Genomic DNA, 18,777 nt, shown 5'->3' with positions numbered 1-18,777 from the left:
GGTGACCACTAGGTGACTTCCCAGAGACCACTAGGTGACCTTTAGGTGACTTCCCAGAGACCACTAGGTGACTTCCTGGAGACCACTAGGTGACTTCCTGGAGACCACTAGGTGACCTCTAGGTGACTTCCTGGAGACCACTAGGTGACCACTAGGTGACTTCTAGGTGACTTCCCAGAGACCACTATGTGACCTCTAGGTGACCACTAGGTGACTTCCCAGAGACCACTAGGTGACTTCCCGGAGACCACTAGGTGACTTCCTGGAGACCACTAGGTGACCTCTAGGCGACTTCCCAGAGACCTCTAGGTGACCTCTAGGCGACTTCCTGGAGACCACTAGGTGACCTCTGGGTGACTTCTTGGTGACCTCTAGGTGACCTCCCAGAGACCTCTAGGTGACTTCCCAGAGACCTCTAGGTGACCTCTGGGTGACTTCTAGGTGAACTCTGGGTGACTTCTAGGTGACCGCTAGATGACCTCTGGTTGACCTCTAGGGGCCCGCCGGGTGATTTCTAGGGGACCACTGGGTGACCTCTATGGGCCCGCTAGATGACCTCTGGGTGACCTCTATGGGCCCGCTAGATGACCTCTGGGTGACCTCTAGGGGCCCTCTGGGTGACCTCTAGGGGCCCGCTAGTTGACCTTGGATCAGCTGTTGAGTCTCCCTGAATAACAGACAGACGGGTCATGTTTAGAAATTAGACTTGTTTTTCTTCTATGAAAAGAAACTTGATGTTTTTATTATTATTATAAATATGAAACTGATGTTTTGTCTTTGTTTTAGCAACAACAAAAAAAGATTTTGTTTTTTTTGACTTGTTCCCAACAAATACTTGAATTTCTTAAAAAAAAATGTTTTGAGTTAAAGTAGTGAATGATAAATAAATAAATGGACACTGGATAATATTCATAACGTCTAATCTTTTTTTCTTTGTTTGGGGAAAGCGGATCAATAAATCTGTAAAATAATTCCGGTATTACTTCTAATAACTATTTATCTCTAGTAGAGCGTGAATAAACAGACTCCATCATCTATGAAGCATTGCTCATTAGTAACTCATTAGTAGTTCATAAACTGTTATACATGTTTTATTATTCATTAATAAGCTGGTTTCATACGTTATGAAGGATGCATTCGTAAATGAAGTATTCAGACTTATAGATGATTAATAAGATCATCTGTAAAGTGTTAGTACATTATAATAAAAATGCTCAATTCAAGATTAATTCAGTAGTTACTACTGGTTAGTTAAGTATGTTAGTGACCTCATCTGGACTGAGGACTCTATGTTTACATTAATAAGCAGAAGTCAGTTATCTTCTCAACAGAAAGTAGTGAAGGTACTGAGCGTGTCCCTCCTCTTCCTCCTCCTCCTCTTCCTCCTCTGACAGGTGGCAGCTCCTCCCAGCTGATCCTCCTGAGCGCCTGGAAACACACACACACACACACACACAGGCTCGCTCGCTCTTACACACTTTCTCTCTCTCTCGCCCACTCTCTCTCTCACCCCCTCTCGCCCACTCTCTCTCTCTCTCGCCCTCTCCCTCCCTCTCTCTCTCGCCCTCTCTCTCCCTCTCTCTCTCTTTCTCTCACCCACTCTCTCTCTCTCTCTCTCGCCCTCGCCATGTTGGCCCTGATGGCTGCCGGCTGCGTCTTCTTCCCTGGACTTTTCCTTTTATCCAAACAGTCTCTGAAGCACATTATGGGATGGAGCGACGGGGATGCAGCCATCGTGTCCACCCGGTAGGAACACACACACACACACACACACACACACACACACAGGTTCATGACCTCAGGTGAGCCTCTGTAATAAAATCTTTATTTTCAATCACAGATTATTTTTGTTTAATTCACTTGAGAAACTATTTTCATGGTACGGAAGCCCCGAGGGCTCAAAACACACGGTTTGCTTTGTGGAGGAACTTCAGTTCTACAAAAACAAACTTTAGTTTCATTCAATTTATAGAAATACATGTTTTAGTTTAAATCTTCAGATTTGAATCCAACAGAAAACATTTAAATGTTTCGTGTTTAAATACAACGTTTGTGTACTTGGTTGTGTTTCATTCAGAGGTGGAGGAAGTACTCCTATCCTTTACTGTTAGTCAAAGTACTAATACCCCCCTGTACAAGTACACTAAAGGTACTACTACTGCAGAGTTAATATTTGTTCCAGTAAAAGTACTAATGAGGATGATGATATATACCATCATCTTCATCCTCACTCAGATGAGGAGGATAATAAGGATGAAGATGAGGATGATATATATCATCTTCATCCTCACTCAGATGAGGAGGATAATAAGGATGAAGATGAGGATGATATATATCATCTTCATCCTCACTCAGATGAGGAGGATAATAAGGATGAAGATGAGGATGATATATACCATCATCTTCATCCTCACTCAGATGAGGAGGATAATAAGGATGAAGATGAGGATGATATATATCATCTTCATCCTCACTCAGATGAGGAGGATGAGGATAATAAGGATGAAGATGAGGATGTTGAAGATGAGGATGATATATATATCATCCTCATGAGGATGAGAAGGACACAGAGGATAATAAGGATGATGTTGAAGATGAGGATAATGGTGAGGATGAGAATAATGATGTTGATGAGGCTGATGATAATCATGTGAAGGAGGGTGGTGATGATGATGATGGTGATGAAGATGATGATCTCTTCTTCCCAGCCTGGTCTCCTCCCTGCAGGCCGTCCTCGCCTCCTCGGCTGGTTGTGTGATCGCGTCGTCCTGCAGCGACGTCCTGGAGGACCGGTGAGGCGTTCACTGATTCCTCCGCCGCAGAAAGTAGTCCCTGATGAAGATGATGAAACTAGATGTTTGTGGTTTTATAGATCTTCATCTTCAGGAGGAAACAATGAGATTTATTCTTAAAATGACTCGTGAAACACAACCAGCAGAAATCAATTTAAAGTTACAGGATGAGGTATACGAATAATAAAAGTAATTATAATAGTTATTTATAGTTTTATTTAATATATTATAATATTAAATACAACTTTAGGAAATCTATATATTAGATTTGTTGACATGCTCTTGTATTAGTCCATTAGAATCTGCCAGGTGTCCCTAACAAATAATTATTATAATAATTGTAAAAAACATATTACTCAATAGAAATAAATAATAACAAAATAGAACAGAATAAAATAAACTTGGGATATTCCTTCTAATGAAAATATTAAAACTAAACTAAATCTCCTGGTGAACGTAAACCAAAGCTGAGAGCTAATTATCAGGTGTGTGTGTGTGTGTGTGTGTGTGTGTGTGTGTGTGTGTGTGTGTGTGTGTGTGTGTGTGTGTCGGCTCCTTCATTTCCCAGTCAAAGTGGCTCTTCCTCTCAGCTGCATTTGTTTATCAAATCACACCCTGGACTCGTGCAGCAATGCATTCTGGGAGCAGCAGCTGTTCAGAGAGGCTGCTTCACACAAAGTCAACAAAGCTCAACATGTCACTTTAACAAACAACTCATCCTGTTTACAAAAATATATATATATATTTAAAGAATTTAAAACAATAAACTACTTTTTGTGACAATCATTTAAAATGTGGACATTTAGTTTGTTGTTTATTAACATTGATTTATGTTATTACGTCGTGGACATTCACTACAAATACTAAAGTATTAATACATTTTAGAGGTATTTTACAATCTTCTGGTACTTCCTGAGGTAAATGTTCTTTTACTGCGGTATATTTATCAGACTGAATGAAACAGAACCAACACTACCTCTTTAGTCCACAGGGGGCACTAGAACTAACAACTTTAAGGAGTTACTATGGAAACAGGCCTCACAGGTTTCATTTGTTCAAACGATCCATCACGTGATGAACGTCAACAATCTGTTTCCTGCTCAGACATTGGCTGACCGACGCCTACATCCTGTTTGCCGCGCCGTACTTTGCCTACGACATCTACGCCATGTTCCTGTGTTACTGGCACAAGCTGCAGGTCAAAGGTCACCAGGCCGGCGGTTCCAGAGGAGCCGCGCTGGCCGGGTTCCTGCGACGGGAGAAGCTGCTGGTGCTGCACCACCTGTTCATGGTGCTGTTCTGCTGCCCCGCCTCGCTGGTAACGCCACCTAATGGGGACCATGACAGTAGTGCTTATGGTTATGGTTGTTATTATAATAGTATTATGGTAACGCCACCTAATGGGGACCATGACAGTAGTGCTTATGGTTGTTATTATAATAGTATTATGGTAACGCCACCTTATGGGGACCATGACAGTAGTGCTTATGGTTGTTATTATAATAGTATTATGGTAACGCCACCTAATGGGGACCATGACAGTAGTGCTTATGGTTGTTATTATAATAGTATTATGGTAACGCCACCTAATGGGGACCATGACAGTAGTGCTTATGGTTGTTATTATAATAGTATTATGGTAACGCCACCTAATGGGGACCATGACAGTAGTGCTTATGGTTATGGTTGTTATTGTAATAGTATTATGGTAACGCCACCTTATGGGGACCATGACAGTAGTGCTTATGCTTATGGTTGTTATTATAATAGTATTATGGTAACGCCACCTAATGGGGACCATGACAGTAGTGCTTATGGTTGTTATTATAATAGTATTATGGTAACGCCACCTAATGGGGACCATGACAGTAGTGCTTATGGTTGTTATTATAAAAGTATTATGGTAACGCCACCTAATGGGGACCATGACAGTAGTGCTTATGGTTATGGTTGTTATTATAATAGTATTATGGTAACGCCACCTTATGGGGACCATGACAGTAGTGCTTATGGTTGTTATTGTTATTATAATAGTATTATGGTAACGCCACCTAATGGGGACCATGACAGTAGTGCTTATGGTTATGGTTGTTATTATAATAGTATTATGGTAACGCCACCTAATGGGGACCATGACAGTAGTGCTTATGGTTGTTATTGTTATTATAATAGTATTATGGTAACGCCACCTAATGGGGACCATGACAGTAGTGCTTATGGTTGTTATTGTTATTATAATAGTATTATGGTAACGCCACCTAATGGGGACCATGACAGTAGTGCTTATGGTTATGGTTGTTATTATAATAGTATTATGGTAACGCCACCTAATGGGGACCATGACAGTAGTGCTTATGGTTATGGTTGTTATTATAATAGTATTATGGTAACGCCACCTAATGGGGACCATGACAGTAGTGCTTATGGTTATGGTTGTTATTATAATAGTATTATGGTAACGCCACCTAATGGGGACCATGACAGTAGTGCTTATGGTTGTTATTGTTATTATAATAGTATTATGGTAACGCCACCTAATGGGGACCATGACAGTAGTGCTTATGGTTATGGTTGTTATTATAATAGTATTATGGTAACGCCACTTTATGGGGACCATGACAGTAGTGCTTATGGTTGTTATTATAATAGAATTATGGTAACGCCACCTAATGGAGACCATGACAGTAGTGCTTATGGTTATGGTTGTTATTATAATAGTATTATGGTAACGCCACCTTATGGGGACCATGACAGTAGTGCTTATGGTTGTTATTATAATAGTATTATGGTAACGCCACCTAATGGGGACCATGACAGTAGTGGTTATGGTTGTTATTATAATAGTATTATGGTAACGCCACCTTATGGGGACCATGACAGTAGTGCTTATGGTTATGGTTGTTATTATAATAGTATTATGGTAACGCCACCTTATGGGGACCATGACAGTAGTGCTTATGGTTGTTATTATAATAGTATTATGGTAACGCCACCTTATGGGGACCATGACAGTAGTGCTTATGGTTATGGTTGTTATTATAATAGTATTATGGTAACGCCACCTTATGGGGACCATGACAGTAGTGCTTATGGTTATGGTTGTTATTATAATAGTATTATGGTAACGCCACCTAATGGGGACCATGACAGTAGTGCTTATGGTTATGGTTGTTATTATAATAGTATTATGGTAACGCCACCTTATGGGGACCATGACAGTAGTGCTTATGGTTGTTATTGTTATTATAATAGTATTATGGTAACGCCACCTAATGGGGACCATGACAGTAGTGCTTATGGTTATGGTTGTTATTATAATAGTATTATGGTAACGCCACCTTATGGGGACCATGACAGTAGTGCTTATGGTTGTTATTATAATAGTATTATGGTAACGCCACCTTATGGGGACCATGACAGTAGTGCTTATGGTTGTTATTATAATAGTATTATGGTAACGCCACCTTATGGGGACCATGACAGTAGTGTTTATGGTTGTTATTATAATAGTATTATGGTAACGCCACCTTATGGGGACCATCACAGTAGTGCTTATGGTTGTTATTATAATAGAATTATGGTAACGCCACCTAATGGGGACCATGACAGTAGTGCTTATGGTTGTTATTATAATAGCATTATGGTAACGCCACCTAATGGGGACCATGACAGTAGTGCTTATGGTTGTTATTGTTATTATAATAGTATTATGGTAACGCCACCTAATGGGGACCATGACAGTAGTGCTTATGGTTGTTATTATAATAGTATTATGGTAACGCCACCTTATGGGGACCATGACAGTAGTGCTTATGGTTGTTATTATAATAGTATTATGGTAACGCCACCTTATGGGGACCATGACAGTAGTGCTTATGGTTGTTATTATAATAGTATTATGGTAACGCCACCTTATGGGGACCATGACAGTAGTGCTTATGGTTGTTATTGTTATTATAATAGTATTATGGTAACGCCACCTAATGGGGGCCATGACAGTAGTGCTTATGGTTATGGTTGTTATTATAATAGTATTATGGTAACGCCACCTTATGGGGACCATGACAGTAGTGCTTATGGTTGTTATTGTTATTATAATAGTATTATGGTAACGCCACCTTATGGGGACCATGACAGTAGTGCTTATGGTTATGGTTGTTATTATAATAGTATTATGGTAACGCCACCTTATGGGGACCATGACAGTCGTGCTTTATTATGAATTAATTGTGTGTGTGTGTGTGTGTGCCAGCTGTGGAGGCGGGGTAGAGGGGACTTCTTTCAGGGTGTGTTGTTCCTGGCAGAGCTCAGCACTCCGTGTGTGTGTTTGGGGAAAGTCTTGATCCAGGTGAGTTCATCATCATCATCATCTATTCACCTTAAAGCTGTGAACTGGAGAAACACAGATCACATAAATAAAAGTATTGCAAACATGTATCTTCTCCTTCTTTTCCTCTTCCTCCTCCTCCTCTTACTCCTCCTTCTTCTTCTCCTCTTCCTCCTCCTCAGTTCCAGCAGCATCACACTCTTCTTCACAGACTCAATGGGCTTCTCCTGCTGTTGACCTTCTTCTTCTGTCGTGTGCTGCTCTTCCCGTACTTGTACTTCGCCTACAGCAGGTAATAGTACTTCTGTGTGTGTGTGTGTGTGTGTGTGTGTGTGTGTGTGTGTGTGTGTGTGTGTGTGTGTGTGTGTGTGTGTGTGTGTGTGTGTGTGTGTGTGTGTGTGTGTGTGTTGTGACCTGCTCTTTGTCTTGCAGGTACTCGTCCGTCCCCGTGTACGCGGTGCCCCTGCTGGCCCCGTGGCAGTGCAACCTGGGGGCCTCCCTGCTGTGGCCCCTGCAGCTCTACTGGTTCACGCTGATCTGCAGAGGAGCTCTGCGCGTCACAGGGGGGCGGGGCCACCAGACTCCTCCCCCTCTGGAGTAAAACCAGACAGAAACCTCCTCCAACAAGCTTCCCCTCCTGACTGTTATGTCCCCAGAGAGCCGGCCTCTCTCCTGAAACACTTATGATCAATACTTTGTTTTAAAGAACATCTGATTGTGAAGATAAAACTGCTTTTTAATCTTCTGATTTTGTATTTATAGAACAACATTCATGTTGTTGTTTTTAATAATTTAAGTGTAATTAAACTTTTTGAAAGTACATGAAATGCAGCTCTGTGTTCTTTGTGTTTGTAATTTCATTTTGAGGTGAACAACTTTTCAGTGGTGGAAAGTAAGTACAATATACAAGTACACTTGTACTTCACTTGAGGATTTTCTCCTCATACTACTTCATACTTTTAGTTCACTTCATTTATCAGCTTTGACTGCTTTAATAGAAAATTAAGATTTGTGTCAACAAAACATGAAAATAAACATAAAGCAGCTGAAAAGAGCAATGTCCATTAATCAATTAGTGTAATGAGTACTTAAACAGTGTGGTATTAGTTCTCTCATGCAGAGTATTCTTACAGTATGGTATTAGTACTGCAGATTATTTTTTAAGTGTGGAATTATTACTTTTATGCAGAGTATTATCACAGTGTACGGTACAAATACTCGGTTACAGTAAAAGTACAAATACCACAGAGTAATTTTACAATGTAGAATTAGTACTTTTACTGTAACCGAGTATTTGTACCGTGTGGTATTAGTACTTTTACTGTAACCGAGTATTTGTACCGTGTGTATTAGTACTTTTACTGTAACCGAGTATTTGTACCGTGTGTATTAGTACTTTTACTGTAACCGAGTATTTGTACCGTGTGTATTAGTACTTCACCACCATTGTGTGTCCGTTTGTTTGTCTTGTTCACAGAGGAGCGTGGACTTCTTCTTCTTCTACTTCGAGTAATCCGCCGTTAAAATTCAGCGGGTCTTTTTTTCTTCTTCTTCTTCTCTTCTTTTTTTAACGGCAGCTGTCAACGAGTAAACGAGCGAACTATCGCGAGACTGCGAGGCAGCGAGCGAGAAGAAACGTTGTCCAAGGCAAGGCGAATAGCAATATTCATATTTAGCAACAACAACAACCTTTTTCACGAACAATCATTGCTCCGTTATGTAGACCGGAAGGACGAGGAAGTGTGAGCCACGTTCCACCAACAGAGACGCGGCGGGAAACCCCGGACTGGGATGTGCAGGTAGCGAAAACACGCGCAACACTAGCTAGCTGGTTTATTAATAGCTAAGCTAACAGGCTAACGGTTAGCTTAGCTCGGGAAGAACCTTGTTGTTGCTTGTTGTTGATGTTGCTTGTTGTTGTTGATATTGTTGTTTCAGGGTTACAAAGGTACAGAGGTACAGCTCTAAGTCACGAACGTTATCTGTGTTCATGAACGTTACACGTCTGTAAAGGAGCTGAATGAGCTCCTTCATGTGACAACGTGATATTAACACTTACTGATCCTTCATGGTAGTATTCTGCTCCTTTACTGCAGTACAAGTACTAATACCACACCGGGAAGATCCTCCTATAGTACAAGTACCGATACCACACTGTACAGATACTCTTATAGTATAAGTACTAATACCACACTGTACAGATACACTGTTATAGTACAAGTACCAATACCACACTGTACAAATACACTGTTACAGTACAAGTACTAATACCACACTGGGAAGATACTCATATAGTATAAGTACTAATACCACACTGTAAAAATACTCCTCCACAGTAAAAGTGTGTCAGTATAATCAGTAATTACTATTATATTAACATTATTACTAATACAGTAACATTATTACTAATATATGAACATTATTTCTAATGTTAACATTATTAATAATGCACTAACAGTATTAACATTATTACTAATATATTATTAACTTTGTTATACATGAAAAACAACTAAATCTGTAAAATAAATATAGTGGTTTAGAAGCGGAAGGTGTCATGGAAAGAAAATACTATAAAAAATACTATAATAATAATATAATAATGTGAGGTACTATACTAAAGTATAAGTACCTCACATTTATACTTGATGTACTTGGTTACAATCAAACTACTGTAGACTATCATGTGATATATAATATTTAAAATAATTATAAACACGCAGGTTTGCTCTCAGGAGATAAATGATCGTATGTACAGTAAAAATATATAAATCCTGGTTTTAAAATACAAAAAATAACTATTATAATCAAAATATATTCAGCATGCAGCAGAACAACCCCAGTGTGTGTATGTATGTATGTATGTATATATGTGTATATATGTATATATATATATATATATATATATATATATATATATATATATATGTATATGTATATGTGTGTGTGTGTGTGTCTGACCTTTATGTGTCCACGTTCCAGCCGGTGAAGTGGAGTTTGTTTCTGTGTTTTTCAGGATGTGTCCGTGTTTCTCCTGGACCGACGGGGCAGAGCTTGTGAATCCTGAGTCCCATACAAGTATTCAAGCTCACAAAATAATGTAGCAGAGAGCGTCTCTTTCAACCGCCATCTTTTCCTGGTCCGCTGCATTTCAAGTGTTGGTTTCTCTAGATGGGGCCGAGCTCCGCTCTCCTCCTCTCACTCGTTGGTAGATTACAGGCCGATGTGCCGCGTTGGCCCAGCTGTCGCCCGCTTGAAGTGATTTGATCCACAGTCCATCGGGATGAACGGCTCTCTGTTGACCCCGCCCAGCCCACGGGCGGCTAGCTCCTCCCCGTTGCCTCCCTCCCCCTCCCCCCCCCCCCCCCCCCCCCTCCATGCTGCCGCCCCCGTCCCCTCGGCCCCCCCCTCTACCCCCCCTGGCTCACCCGTCCTCGCTGTCGGACACGCCGACGCCGTCCCCCTCGCCGTGCCTGAGCTGGACGGAGTTCTGCGAGCTCCACGCCCGCGTCGCGGCCGGCGACTTTGCTCGCCACTTCCGGGCTTTCCTCCTGGAGAACCCCCACTACTCCCCGGATTCGGCGGCCGCCTTCTGCCGGCGCTTCACCGACCGCTTCGTTCGCCACTTCCAGAGCGAGCTGGAGGGGGCGCTCCCGTCGAGCTGCGCCTCTGCGAGGGACGACATGGCGAGCTGGGCTCCCCAGTCGGACGCTACCTCCCTGGAAGAGGAGGCGGTCTCGCCCCTGTCGGCGTCCGGGGGGGTCGTCCTCCCGTGCCCGCCGACCAACGCCACGCGGCCGCTATCGAAGCCGCCGCCACCGGCGCGGCTGGTGCTGGAGAACCGCTGCGGGGACAGGTTTCAAGATTCCTACGCCGTCGGCCAAGTCCTGCCTCCGTCTTCGTCGTCGTCGTGCTGCTCCTCGGTGGGAGGGAACAATGGCCGGCGCGAGGAGCGGGGCGCCGCGGCCGCTCCCGGCAACGGGGAAGCCCCCGTGGAGGAGGAGGAGGACAGCTGGCTGGGCGTGGCGTCCGTCGGGGAAGACGTGGAGCCAGAAGAGCAGGAAGCCGGGTCCGCGGAGGTGGACGACTCCTCCTACTCTCCTCAGGACCCGCCCTCCTCTTCCCCGGCCTCGCCGCCGGGCTCCAAAGGCAACGGCACGTCCAACGCCTCCAAAAACAAACTGAAGAAGCGCTTCTCCCTGCGCAGCGTGGGGCGCAGCGTGCGCGGCAGCGTGCGCGGCATCCTGCACTGGCGCAGCTCGTCCGGCGACGCGGCGCAGAGCCCGCTGCCCTCCAGCTACAGCTACACCATGGGCGTGCAGGACGCCGCCCTGCTCGGCCCCTCCAAGAGGAACTCTAGCACGCAGCCGCCCACGCCCACCTCCTCCATGCCCGTCTCCCTGTCCATGCCGCTCTCCCTGCCGCACTCCTCCTCCTCCTCGCTGCCGCCCTCCTCCTCCAGCAGCGCCACCTCCCTGTCTCTGTCGGAGGCCGCTCGGGACCGGCGGCGGAGCAACGGCGAGGGAGGCGAGAAGGAGAAGTGGAGCCACCGCCTGGAGAAGCTCCGGCTGTCGCGCTCCCCGCCTCCCGCGCTCACCCCGACCGGCGCCGGCCCTCACTCCGCCTCCTCCACGCTGCCGCCGAGCAGCGCCGCCGCCGCGGGGCCGCTGAGGAAGGTGGGCCGGCTGGTGAGGGAGGGCGGCGTGAGCGTCAGCTCGTCCACCGACGAGTTCGCCGGCAGCCACGGCTTCTCCGGCTTCTCCTTCGGGCTGCTGCACCACGGCGCCGACGGCAACAACTCGGCGGCCGCGTCCGGCGCAGTGCAGCCGCTGGCCAGCGGGGGCAACGTTCCCTGGAGGGGAGGACGCTGGCACAAGTGTCGTCTGGTCCTCCGAGAGAGAGACCGAGAGGGCGGCGAGCGCGGGGAGGAGTACTACCTGGAGTTCTTCATCCCTCCCAAAGTAAGTCCACACGCTCAGGGCCAGCCGGCTTCACCTGGACCAACGTGTCTGTCTCTCTTCTGTTAAAACAAGAACAACAAGCGGTTGATGTTTTGGACTGTTTATTAGTGAGATCATTTGACATGTTTATGTTTGATATTGTTTTAGTTTGATTTGTTTTCAGTCAATAATCAGTAAGAGTTCATGAAGAGTTGATAACCGTTAAGATGACAAAAGATGACATCTTTAGTAAAGCGGTAACAAAGAGACATGCACCAGATGTGAAAGAGGTTTGTGTCTCCAGTCGTCGAAGCCCCGGCTGACCGTGCCCTGCTGCTCCATGGGGGACGTGAGGAGCACCACGGCGCTGGAGGTCCCCGACAAGGAGAACACCTTCCTGCTGCAGGTGAGCCTGAACGCACCGCCAACACATAGAGAGGGGAGAACGAGAGGAACATGAACATATTGATACTGAGAGATTTCACTTGATGGGAGGTTTAACGAGGAAGTCCACCGGCCAATCTGAAGCTTCCTCTCCTCTTCCTCTTTTCTTCCTCTCCTCTCCTCTCCTCTTTCTCTTTCTCTTCCTCTCCTCTTCCTCTCTCTCAGCTGGAAGGGACGGCTCAGTACGTGATTGAGACGCGTGACGCTGTTCAGATGAGAGCCTGGCTGAGCGACATCAGGAACGGCATCTGCCTCAGGTAACAAACAAACAAACAAACAACGACCCTAGCGTGTGCCCTGACCCTAGCGTGTGCCCTGACCCTAGCGTGTGCCCTGACCCTAGCGTGTGCCCTGACCCTAGCGTGTGCCCTTGCGCCCGCAGTGAGCAGGAGGACGCTGAAGGCGTGTCCGTGGGGCCGATGGACATCAGCGGCACGCCGGAGATCATTGACCGTCTGTCCCAAGGTATTCTGGGAGTTTCCCTCTTTTCATTTAAACAAGGAGTTCTTCTGGGACGTTTGGGGACTTTTAACGCATGTTAGACCCCTAAAAGCATCAACGCTGTATGTATGATATCTTCACCTCTTTACCGTTCTGACGGAGCTGAAGCTGGTTTACTCTCTTCAAACACAGAGCAGCTGCTGTCTGCTGCCTCCGCCTGTGAGTGTGTGTGTGTTGTCACTGTGTTGTTTTAGTGTCCGTTCAGACCACTAAGGTCTCACAACACAGACACACTAACAGCTCCTCTCTGAGTTTAGAAACGGTTGCTCATCTACTGTAGTAATACACAGACTGTGTAGAAGTACATCACTTCTAAACGTCACAACTTGCTCTGTTGTTGTTGGCTCAGTGTGTTACGGAGGCATCGGAGGCTCCTCCCCTCTGATGGACCCTCTCCCACCGGAGCTGCCGCCTCGAGCCCCTCTCGACGAACCAGACGGCCGGATCCTCGGCGGAGGCGGGGTCAGCCTCGGCACACCTTTTGCTGAGACGCCAGACGCAACAGGTGCTTCTTGTTTTGTTTGTAGCGTGTTAGAAAGTTAAATGGATCATAATTCATCTCTAGCGTTATCATGTACCTTCAGCCAGTACTCATGTTCACTGACCAGAGCCTGAACGCATCACGAGAACGTTATCATGTACCTTCAGCTGGTACTCATGTTCACTGACTAGCGCCTGAACCCATCATCCTGTAACTGAAGTGAACATCTGTTGGTTCTCTGTTAGCGGTGCTGCTAACGTTACTAGCTCTCCTCCTGTTGGTTCCCCGTTTATGGTGATACTAACGTTTCTAGCTCTCCTCCTATTGGTTCTCCGTTAGCGGTGATGCTAACGTTACTAGCTCTCCTCCTGTTGGTTCCCCGTTTATGGTGATACTAACGTTTCTAGCTCTCCTCCTATTGGTTCTCCGTTAGCGGTGATGCTAACGTTACTAGCTCTCCTCCTGTTGGTTCTCCGTTAGCGGTGATACTAACGTTTCTAGCTCTCCTCCTGTTGGTTCTCCGTTAGCGGTGCTGCTAACGTTACTAGCTCTCCTCCTGATGGTTCTCTGTTAGCGGTGCTGCTAACGTTACTAGCTCTCCTCCTGTTGGTTCCCCATTAACGGTGATGCTAACGTTACTAGCTCTCCTCCTGTTGGTTCTCCGTTAGCGGTGCTGCTAACGTTACTAGCTCTCCTCCTGATGGTTCTCTGTTAGCGGTGCTGCTAACGTTACTAGCTCTCCTCCTGTTGATTCTCCGTTAGCGGTGATACTAACGTTTCTAGCTCTCCTCCTGTTGGTTCTCCGTTAGCGGTGATGCTAACGTTTCTAGCTCTCCTCCTGTTGGTTCTCCGTTAGCGGTGATGCTAACGTTACTAGCTCTCCTCCTGTTGGTTCTCCGTTAGCGGTGATACTAACGTTTCTAGCTCTCCTCCTGTTGGTTCTCCGTTAGCGGTGCTGCTAACGTTACTAGCTCTCCTCCTGATGGTTCTCTGTTAGCGGTGCTGCTAACGTTACTAGCTCTCCTCCTGTTGGTTCCCCATTAACGGTGATGCTAACGTTTCTAGCTCTCCTCCTGTTGGTTTTCCGTTAGCGGTGCTGCTAACGTTACTAGCTCTCCTCCTGTTGGTTCTCTGTTAGCGGTGCTGCTAACGTTACTAGCTCTCCTCCTGTTGATTCTCCGTTAGCGGTGATGCTAACGTTACTAGCTCTCCTCCTGTTGGTTCTTCGTTAGCGGTGATACTAACGTTTCTAGCTCTCCTCCTGTTGGTTCTCCGTTAGCGGTGCTGCTAACGTTACTAGCTCTCCTCCTGTTGGTTCTCCGTTAGCGGTGCTGCTAACGTTACTAGCTCTCCTCCTGTTGGTTCTCCGTTAGCAGTGTTGCTAATGTTACTAGCGCTCCTCCTGTTGGTTCCCCGTTTATGGTGATGCTAACGTTACTAGCTCTCCTCCTGTTGGTTCTCCGTTAGCGGTGCTGCTAACGTTACTAGCTCTCCTCCTGTTGGTTCTCTGTTAGCGGTGCTGCTAACGTTACTAGCTCTCCTCCTGTTGGTTCTCCGTTAGCAGTGTTGCTAATGTTACTAGCGCTCCTCCTGTTGGTTCCCCGTTTATGGTGATGCTAACGTTACTAGCTCTCCTCCTGTTGGTTCCCCGTCAGTGGTGATGCTAGCGTTACTAGCTCTCCTCCTGTTGGTTCTCTGTTAGCGGTGCTGCTAACGTTACTAGCTCTCCTCCTGTTGGTTCTCCGTTAGCAGTGTTGCTAACATTACTAGCTCTCCTGTTGGTTCTCCGTTAGCGGTGCTGCTAACGTTACTAGCTCTCCTCCTGTTGGTTCCCCGTTTATGGTGATGCTAACGTTTCTAGCTCTCCTCCTGTTGGTTCCCCATTAACGGTGATGCTAACGTTACTAGCTCTCCTCCTGTTGGTTCCCCATTAACGGTGATGCTAACGTTACTAGCTCTCCTCCTGTTGGTTCCCCGTCAGTGGTGATGCTAGCGTTACTAGCTCTCCTCCTGTTGGTTCTCTGTTAGCGGTGCTGCTAACGTTACTAGCTCTCCTCCTGTTGGTTCTCCGTTAGCAGTGTTGCTAACATTACTAGCTCTCCTGTTGGTTCTCCGTTAGCGGTGCTGCTAACGTTACTAGCTCTCCTCCTGTTGGTTCCCCGTTTATGGTGATGCTAAAGTTACTAGCTCTCCTCCTGTTGGTTCCCCATTAACGGTGATGCTAACGTTACTAGCTCTCCTCCTGTTGGTTCTCTGTTAGTGGTGCTGCTAACGTTACTAGCTCTCCTCCTGTTGGTTCTCTGTTAGTGGTGCTGCTAACGTTACTAGCTCTCATGTTGGTTCTCCGTTAGTGGTGCTGCTAATGTTACTAGCTCTCCTCCTGTTGGTTCTCTGTTAGCATTGCTGCTAATGTTACTAGCTCTTTCTTTCTCCTCCTGTTGGTTCTCTGTTAGCATTGTTGCTAACGTTATTAGCTCTCCTCCTGTTGGTTCTCTGTTAGCATTGCTGCTAACGTTACTAGCTCTTTCTTTCTCCTCCTGTTGGTTCTCTGTTAGCGGTGCTGCTAACGTTACTAGCTCTCCTCCTGTTGGTTCTCTGTTAGCGGTGCTGCTAGCGTTACTAGCTCTCCTCCTGTTGGTTCTCTTTTAGCGGTGCTGCTAACGTTATTAGCTCGCCTCCTGTTGGTCTAAACACTGAGTGGTTGGTCACAAAGTCACATGATCAGAGAAAGTGCTCCATGTACCGTCCATAAAGTGCGTTGTGTGCCGTTCTCCATCATCCAGGCTCCTTCCTGTTCTCGGAGGTGACTCCTGCGGAGGCGGTGGAGCACCCGCTCAGCGAGTGTCAGTGGTTCCACGGCACGTTGTCCCGCCTCAAAGCCGCTCAGCTGGTGTTGGCCGGCGGCCCGGCGAGCCACGGCGTCTTCCTGGTTCGCCAGAGCGAGACGCGGCGCGGAGAATACGTCCTCACTTTCAACTTCCAGGGCAAGGCCAAGGTGAGTCCGGGAGCTAATCAATACATCTTTACTCAACCAGTGATTGCATTGCTGCTTTAGCCGGTTCATTACCGCCGCCTGTGGGACGGCTATCGGCAGGATTTAATCCATCGCTTTGATTATTTTAAGACAGTTAATTAATTAAGAATCAACATTTCTTTATTATTCTTGTATGTAAAAAATAAAAAGGTCTTTCTTTAGCAGCAGCACGAGAAGTTAGTTTCAAAGTAATTAAATCAACGATCCATTAGTTTAAAAGCGGACTAATGTCACATGACAGGATCTGACCAATCGTGTTCGTTAGGATTGATAACTATGATTCAAACGAGCCGCATTCTCTCTCCTGACCACCAGGGGGCGACTCCTCTGGTTGTATAGAAGTCTATGCTTCATGTGTTAAAGCTGCATTCTCTCTCCTGACCACCAGGGGGCGACTCCTCTGGTTATATAGAAGTCTATGCTTCATGTGTTAAAGCTGCATTCTCTCTCCTGACCACCAGGGGGCGACTCCTCTGGTTGTATAGAAGTCTATGCTTCATGTGTTAAAGCTGCATTCTCTCTCCTGACCACCAGGGGGCGACTCCTCTGGTTGTATAGAAGTCTATGCTTCATGTGTTAAAGCTGCATTCTCTCTCCTGACCACCAGGGGGCGACTCCTCTGGTTGTATAGAAGTCTATGCTTCATGTGTTAAAGCTGCATTCTCTCTCCTGACCACCAGGGGGCGACTCCTCTGGTTGTATAGAAGTATATGCCTCATGTGTTAAAGCTGCACTCTCTCTCCTGACCACCAGGGGGCGACTCCTCTGGTTGTATAGAAGTATATGCTTCATGTGTTAAAGCTGCATTTTCTCTCCTGACCACCAGGGGGCGACTCCTCTGGTTGTATAGAAGTATATGCTTCATGTGTTAAAGCTGCATTCTCTCTCCTGACCACCAGGGGGCGACTCCTCTGGTTGTATAGAAGTCTATATAAATGACTCTACTTCTCTTGATGTATTCCCTCAGTAAACATTGTAAACATGAGTTTATGTCTCAATCTCTAGTTTCAAGTCTTCTTCAATACAGCACGATGTTATATCATGATGTTATTGATCATGGTCTATTTGATAATCAATATATATAAACAGACACACGTTCTGTCCTCAGCACCTGCGTCTGTCCCTGAACGAGGACGGTCAGTGCCGTGTGCAGCACCTGTGGTTCCAGTCCATCTTCGACATGTTGGAGCACTTCCGGGTTCACCCGATCCCGCTGGAGTCCGGCGGCGCCTCCGACGTCACGCTCATCAGCTTCGTGGGCGCCACCGCCGTCCGGCAGCCAGGTACGAGCGCACAGACACCAACGAAGAAGAGGAGCAGGAGCTCACCTGAACCCACAGCCGGCAAACCATCACTTCATCGTCATTTCTCAGGCATAAAGGAAATGTGATCAGAGCAGAAACACACAAAACAACACATTTGTCCAAAACACAGTAAAACAAGAATATTCAAGTTTGAGTTGTTAGAAAACTTGTCAGCTCAGACATGATGAAGACGGCTTCATTTAGAGTCAAACAGACCGCATGCTTCAGGGCGGAGCTACAAGGTGATTGACAGGTCGCTCCTCCTCGGTCCAGATGGGGTCACTTCCTATTCACTGGGTGAGATAAAAACAAGATGGCGACGGCCTTAATCCAGGATTCAAACCGAATATGACGTTCACACGACTCGCTTCAGAGTTCAGAACATCGTCACGTTGGGATAATAGTGTCATATCTGTAGCCTCAGCCTCTGACCTCTGACCTCTGTTGGCTCATCCCTTGCAGGCCGGGACAGGGCAGGCAGCCGGCCCACAGTCTGTGATGTCATCACCACGCGCCATCCCGACTCTCCATCAACCCCCATCTCTGACTGTGTGTAAGTGAGAGAGAGAGAGAGAGAGAGAGAGGTGAATTAATGATGTGTGTGTGTGTGTGCTCCTTGTAGTGGACCGTCTCCATGACTACCATGGACTTCATCACCACAGACTTCTCCTCCTAACCGTCGCTCACTTTCTCTCCTCCTCTCCTCCGACTCCTCACTTCACTCCTTCACTCCACCTTTGGCCTTATTTCCTTCTTCCTCCTTCCTCTATTTACACGTTTCCCTCCTCTTCCTCTCTTCCTTCCTCCCTCTCTTGTCTGGTTTCCTGCCCCTGCAGACTTGACCAGCAGACCCCGTAGCCCACCTCAGCCACCGCCTCCTCCGTTGCCGCCGGGCCGCCCGCCGCCGCCGACTCCGCCGCAGGAGCGAGGAGCCGAGCCGGAGGAGGCGCCGGGAGG

At 46.6% G+C, this 18,777-nt stretch overlaps 2 protein-coding genes across 2 annotated transcripts in view; both read left to right on the top strand.

Moving 5' to 3' along the window:
* Nucleotides 1–1,627: 1,627 nt before the first annotated feature.
* On the top strand, nucleotides 1,628–7,720 carry LOC306749629 (ceramide synthase-like; the record flags this gene model as incomplete). The annotated part of the gene is made up of 6 exons (XM_079232940.1): nucleotides 1,628–1,746; nucleotides 2,709–2,792; nucleotides 3,897–4,110; nucleotides 7,045–7,140; nucleotides 7,302–7,411; nucleotides 7,552–7,720. 6 exons carry the CDS (start codon nucleotides 1,628–1,630, stop codon nucleotides 7,718–7,720), a joined length of 792 nt encoding a protein of 263 aa, XP_079089066.1.
* A 2,679-nt stretch (nucleotides 7,721–10,399) lies between these two features.
* Nucleotides 10,400–18,777, top strand: part of sh2b1 (SH2B adaptor protein 1) — a gene marked incomplete at both ends in the record, with an annotated part of 8,637 nt that continues 259 nt past the window's right edge. Inside the window, 9 exon segments of the mRNA XM_079233854.1 lie at nucleotides 10,400–10,476; nucleotides 10,478–12,077; nucleotides 12,361–12,462; nucleotides 12,666–12,757; nucleotides 12,883–12,965; nucleotides 13,351–13,506; nucleotides 16,266–16,477; nucleotides 17,625–17,799; nucleotides 18,657–18,777. The exon segment at nucleotides 18,657–18,777 is cut by the window's right edge and continues 259 nt beyond it. Coding sequence (XP_079089980.1) covers nucleotides 10,400–10,476; nucleotides 10,478–12,077; nucleotides 12,361–12,462; nucleotides 12,666–12,757; nucleotides 12,883–12,965; nucleotides 13,351–13,506; nucleotides 16,266–16,477; nucleotides 17,625–17,799; nucleotides 18,657–18,777 — 2,618 coding nt within the window.

The sequence above is a fragment of the Taurulus bubalis genome (assembly GCF_910589615.1).
Source record: "Taurulus bubalis genome assembly, chromosome: 17".
In the NCBI taxonomy this organism is placed as follows: Eukaryota; Metazoa; Chordata; class Actinopteri; order Perciformes; family Cottidae; genus Taurulus; species Taurulus bubalis.
This window is presented reverse-complemented; position numbering and strand designations above follow the sequence as displayed.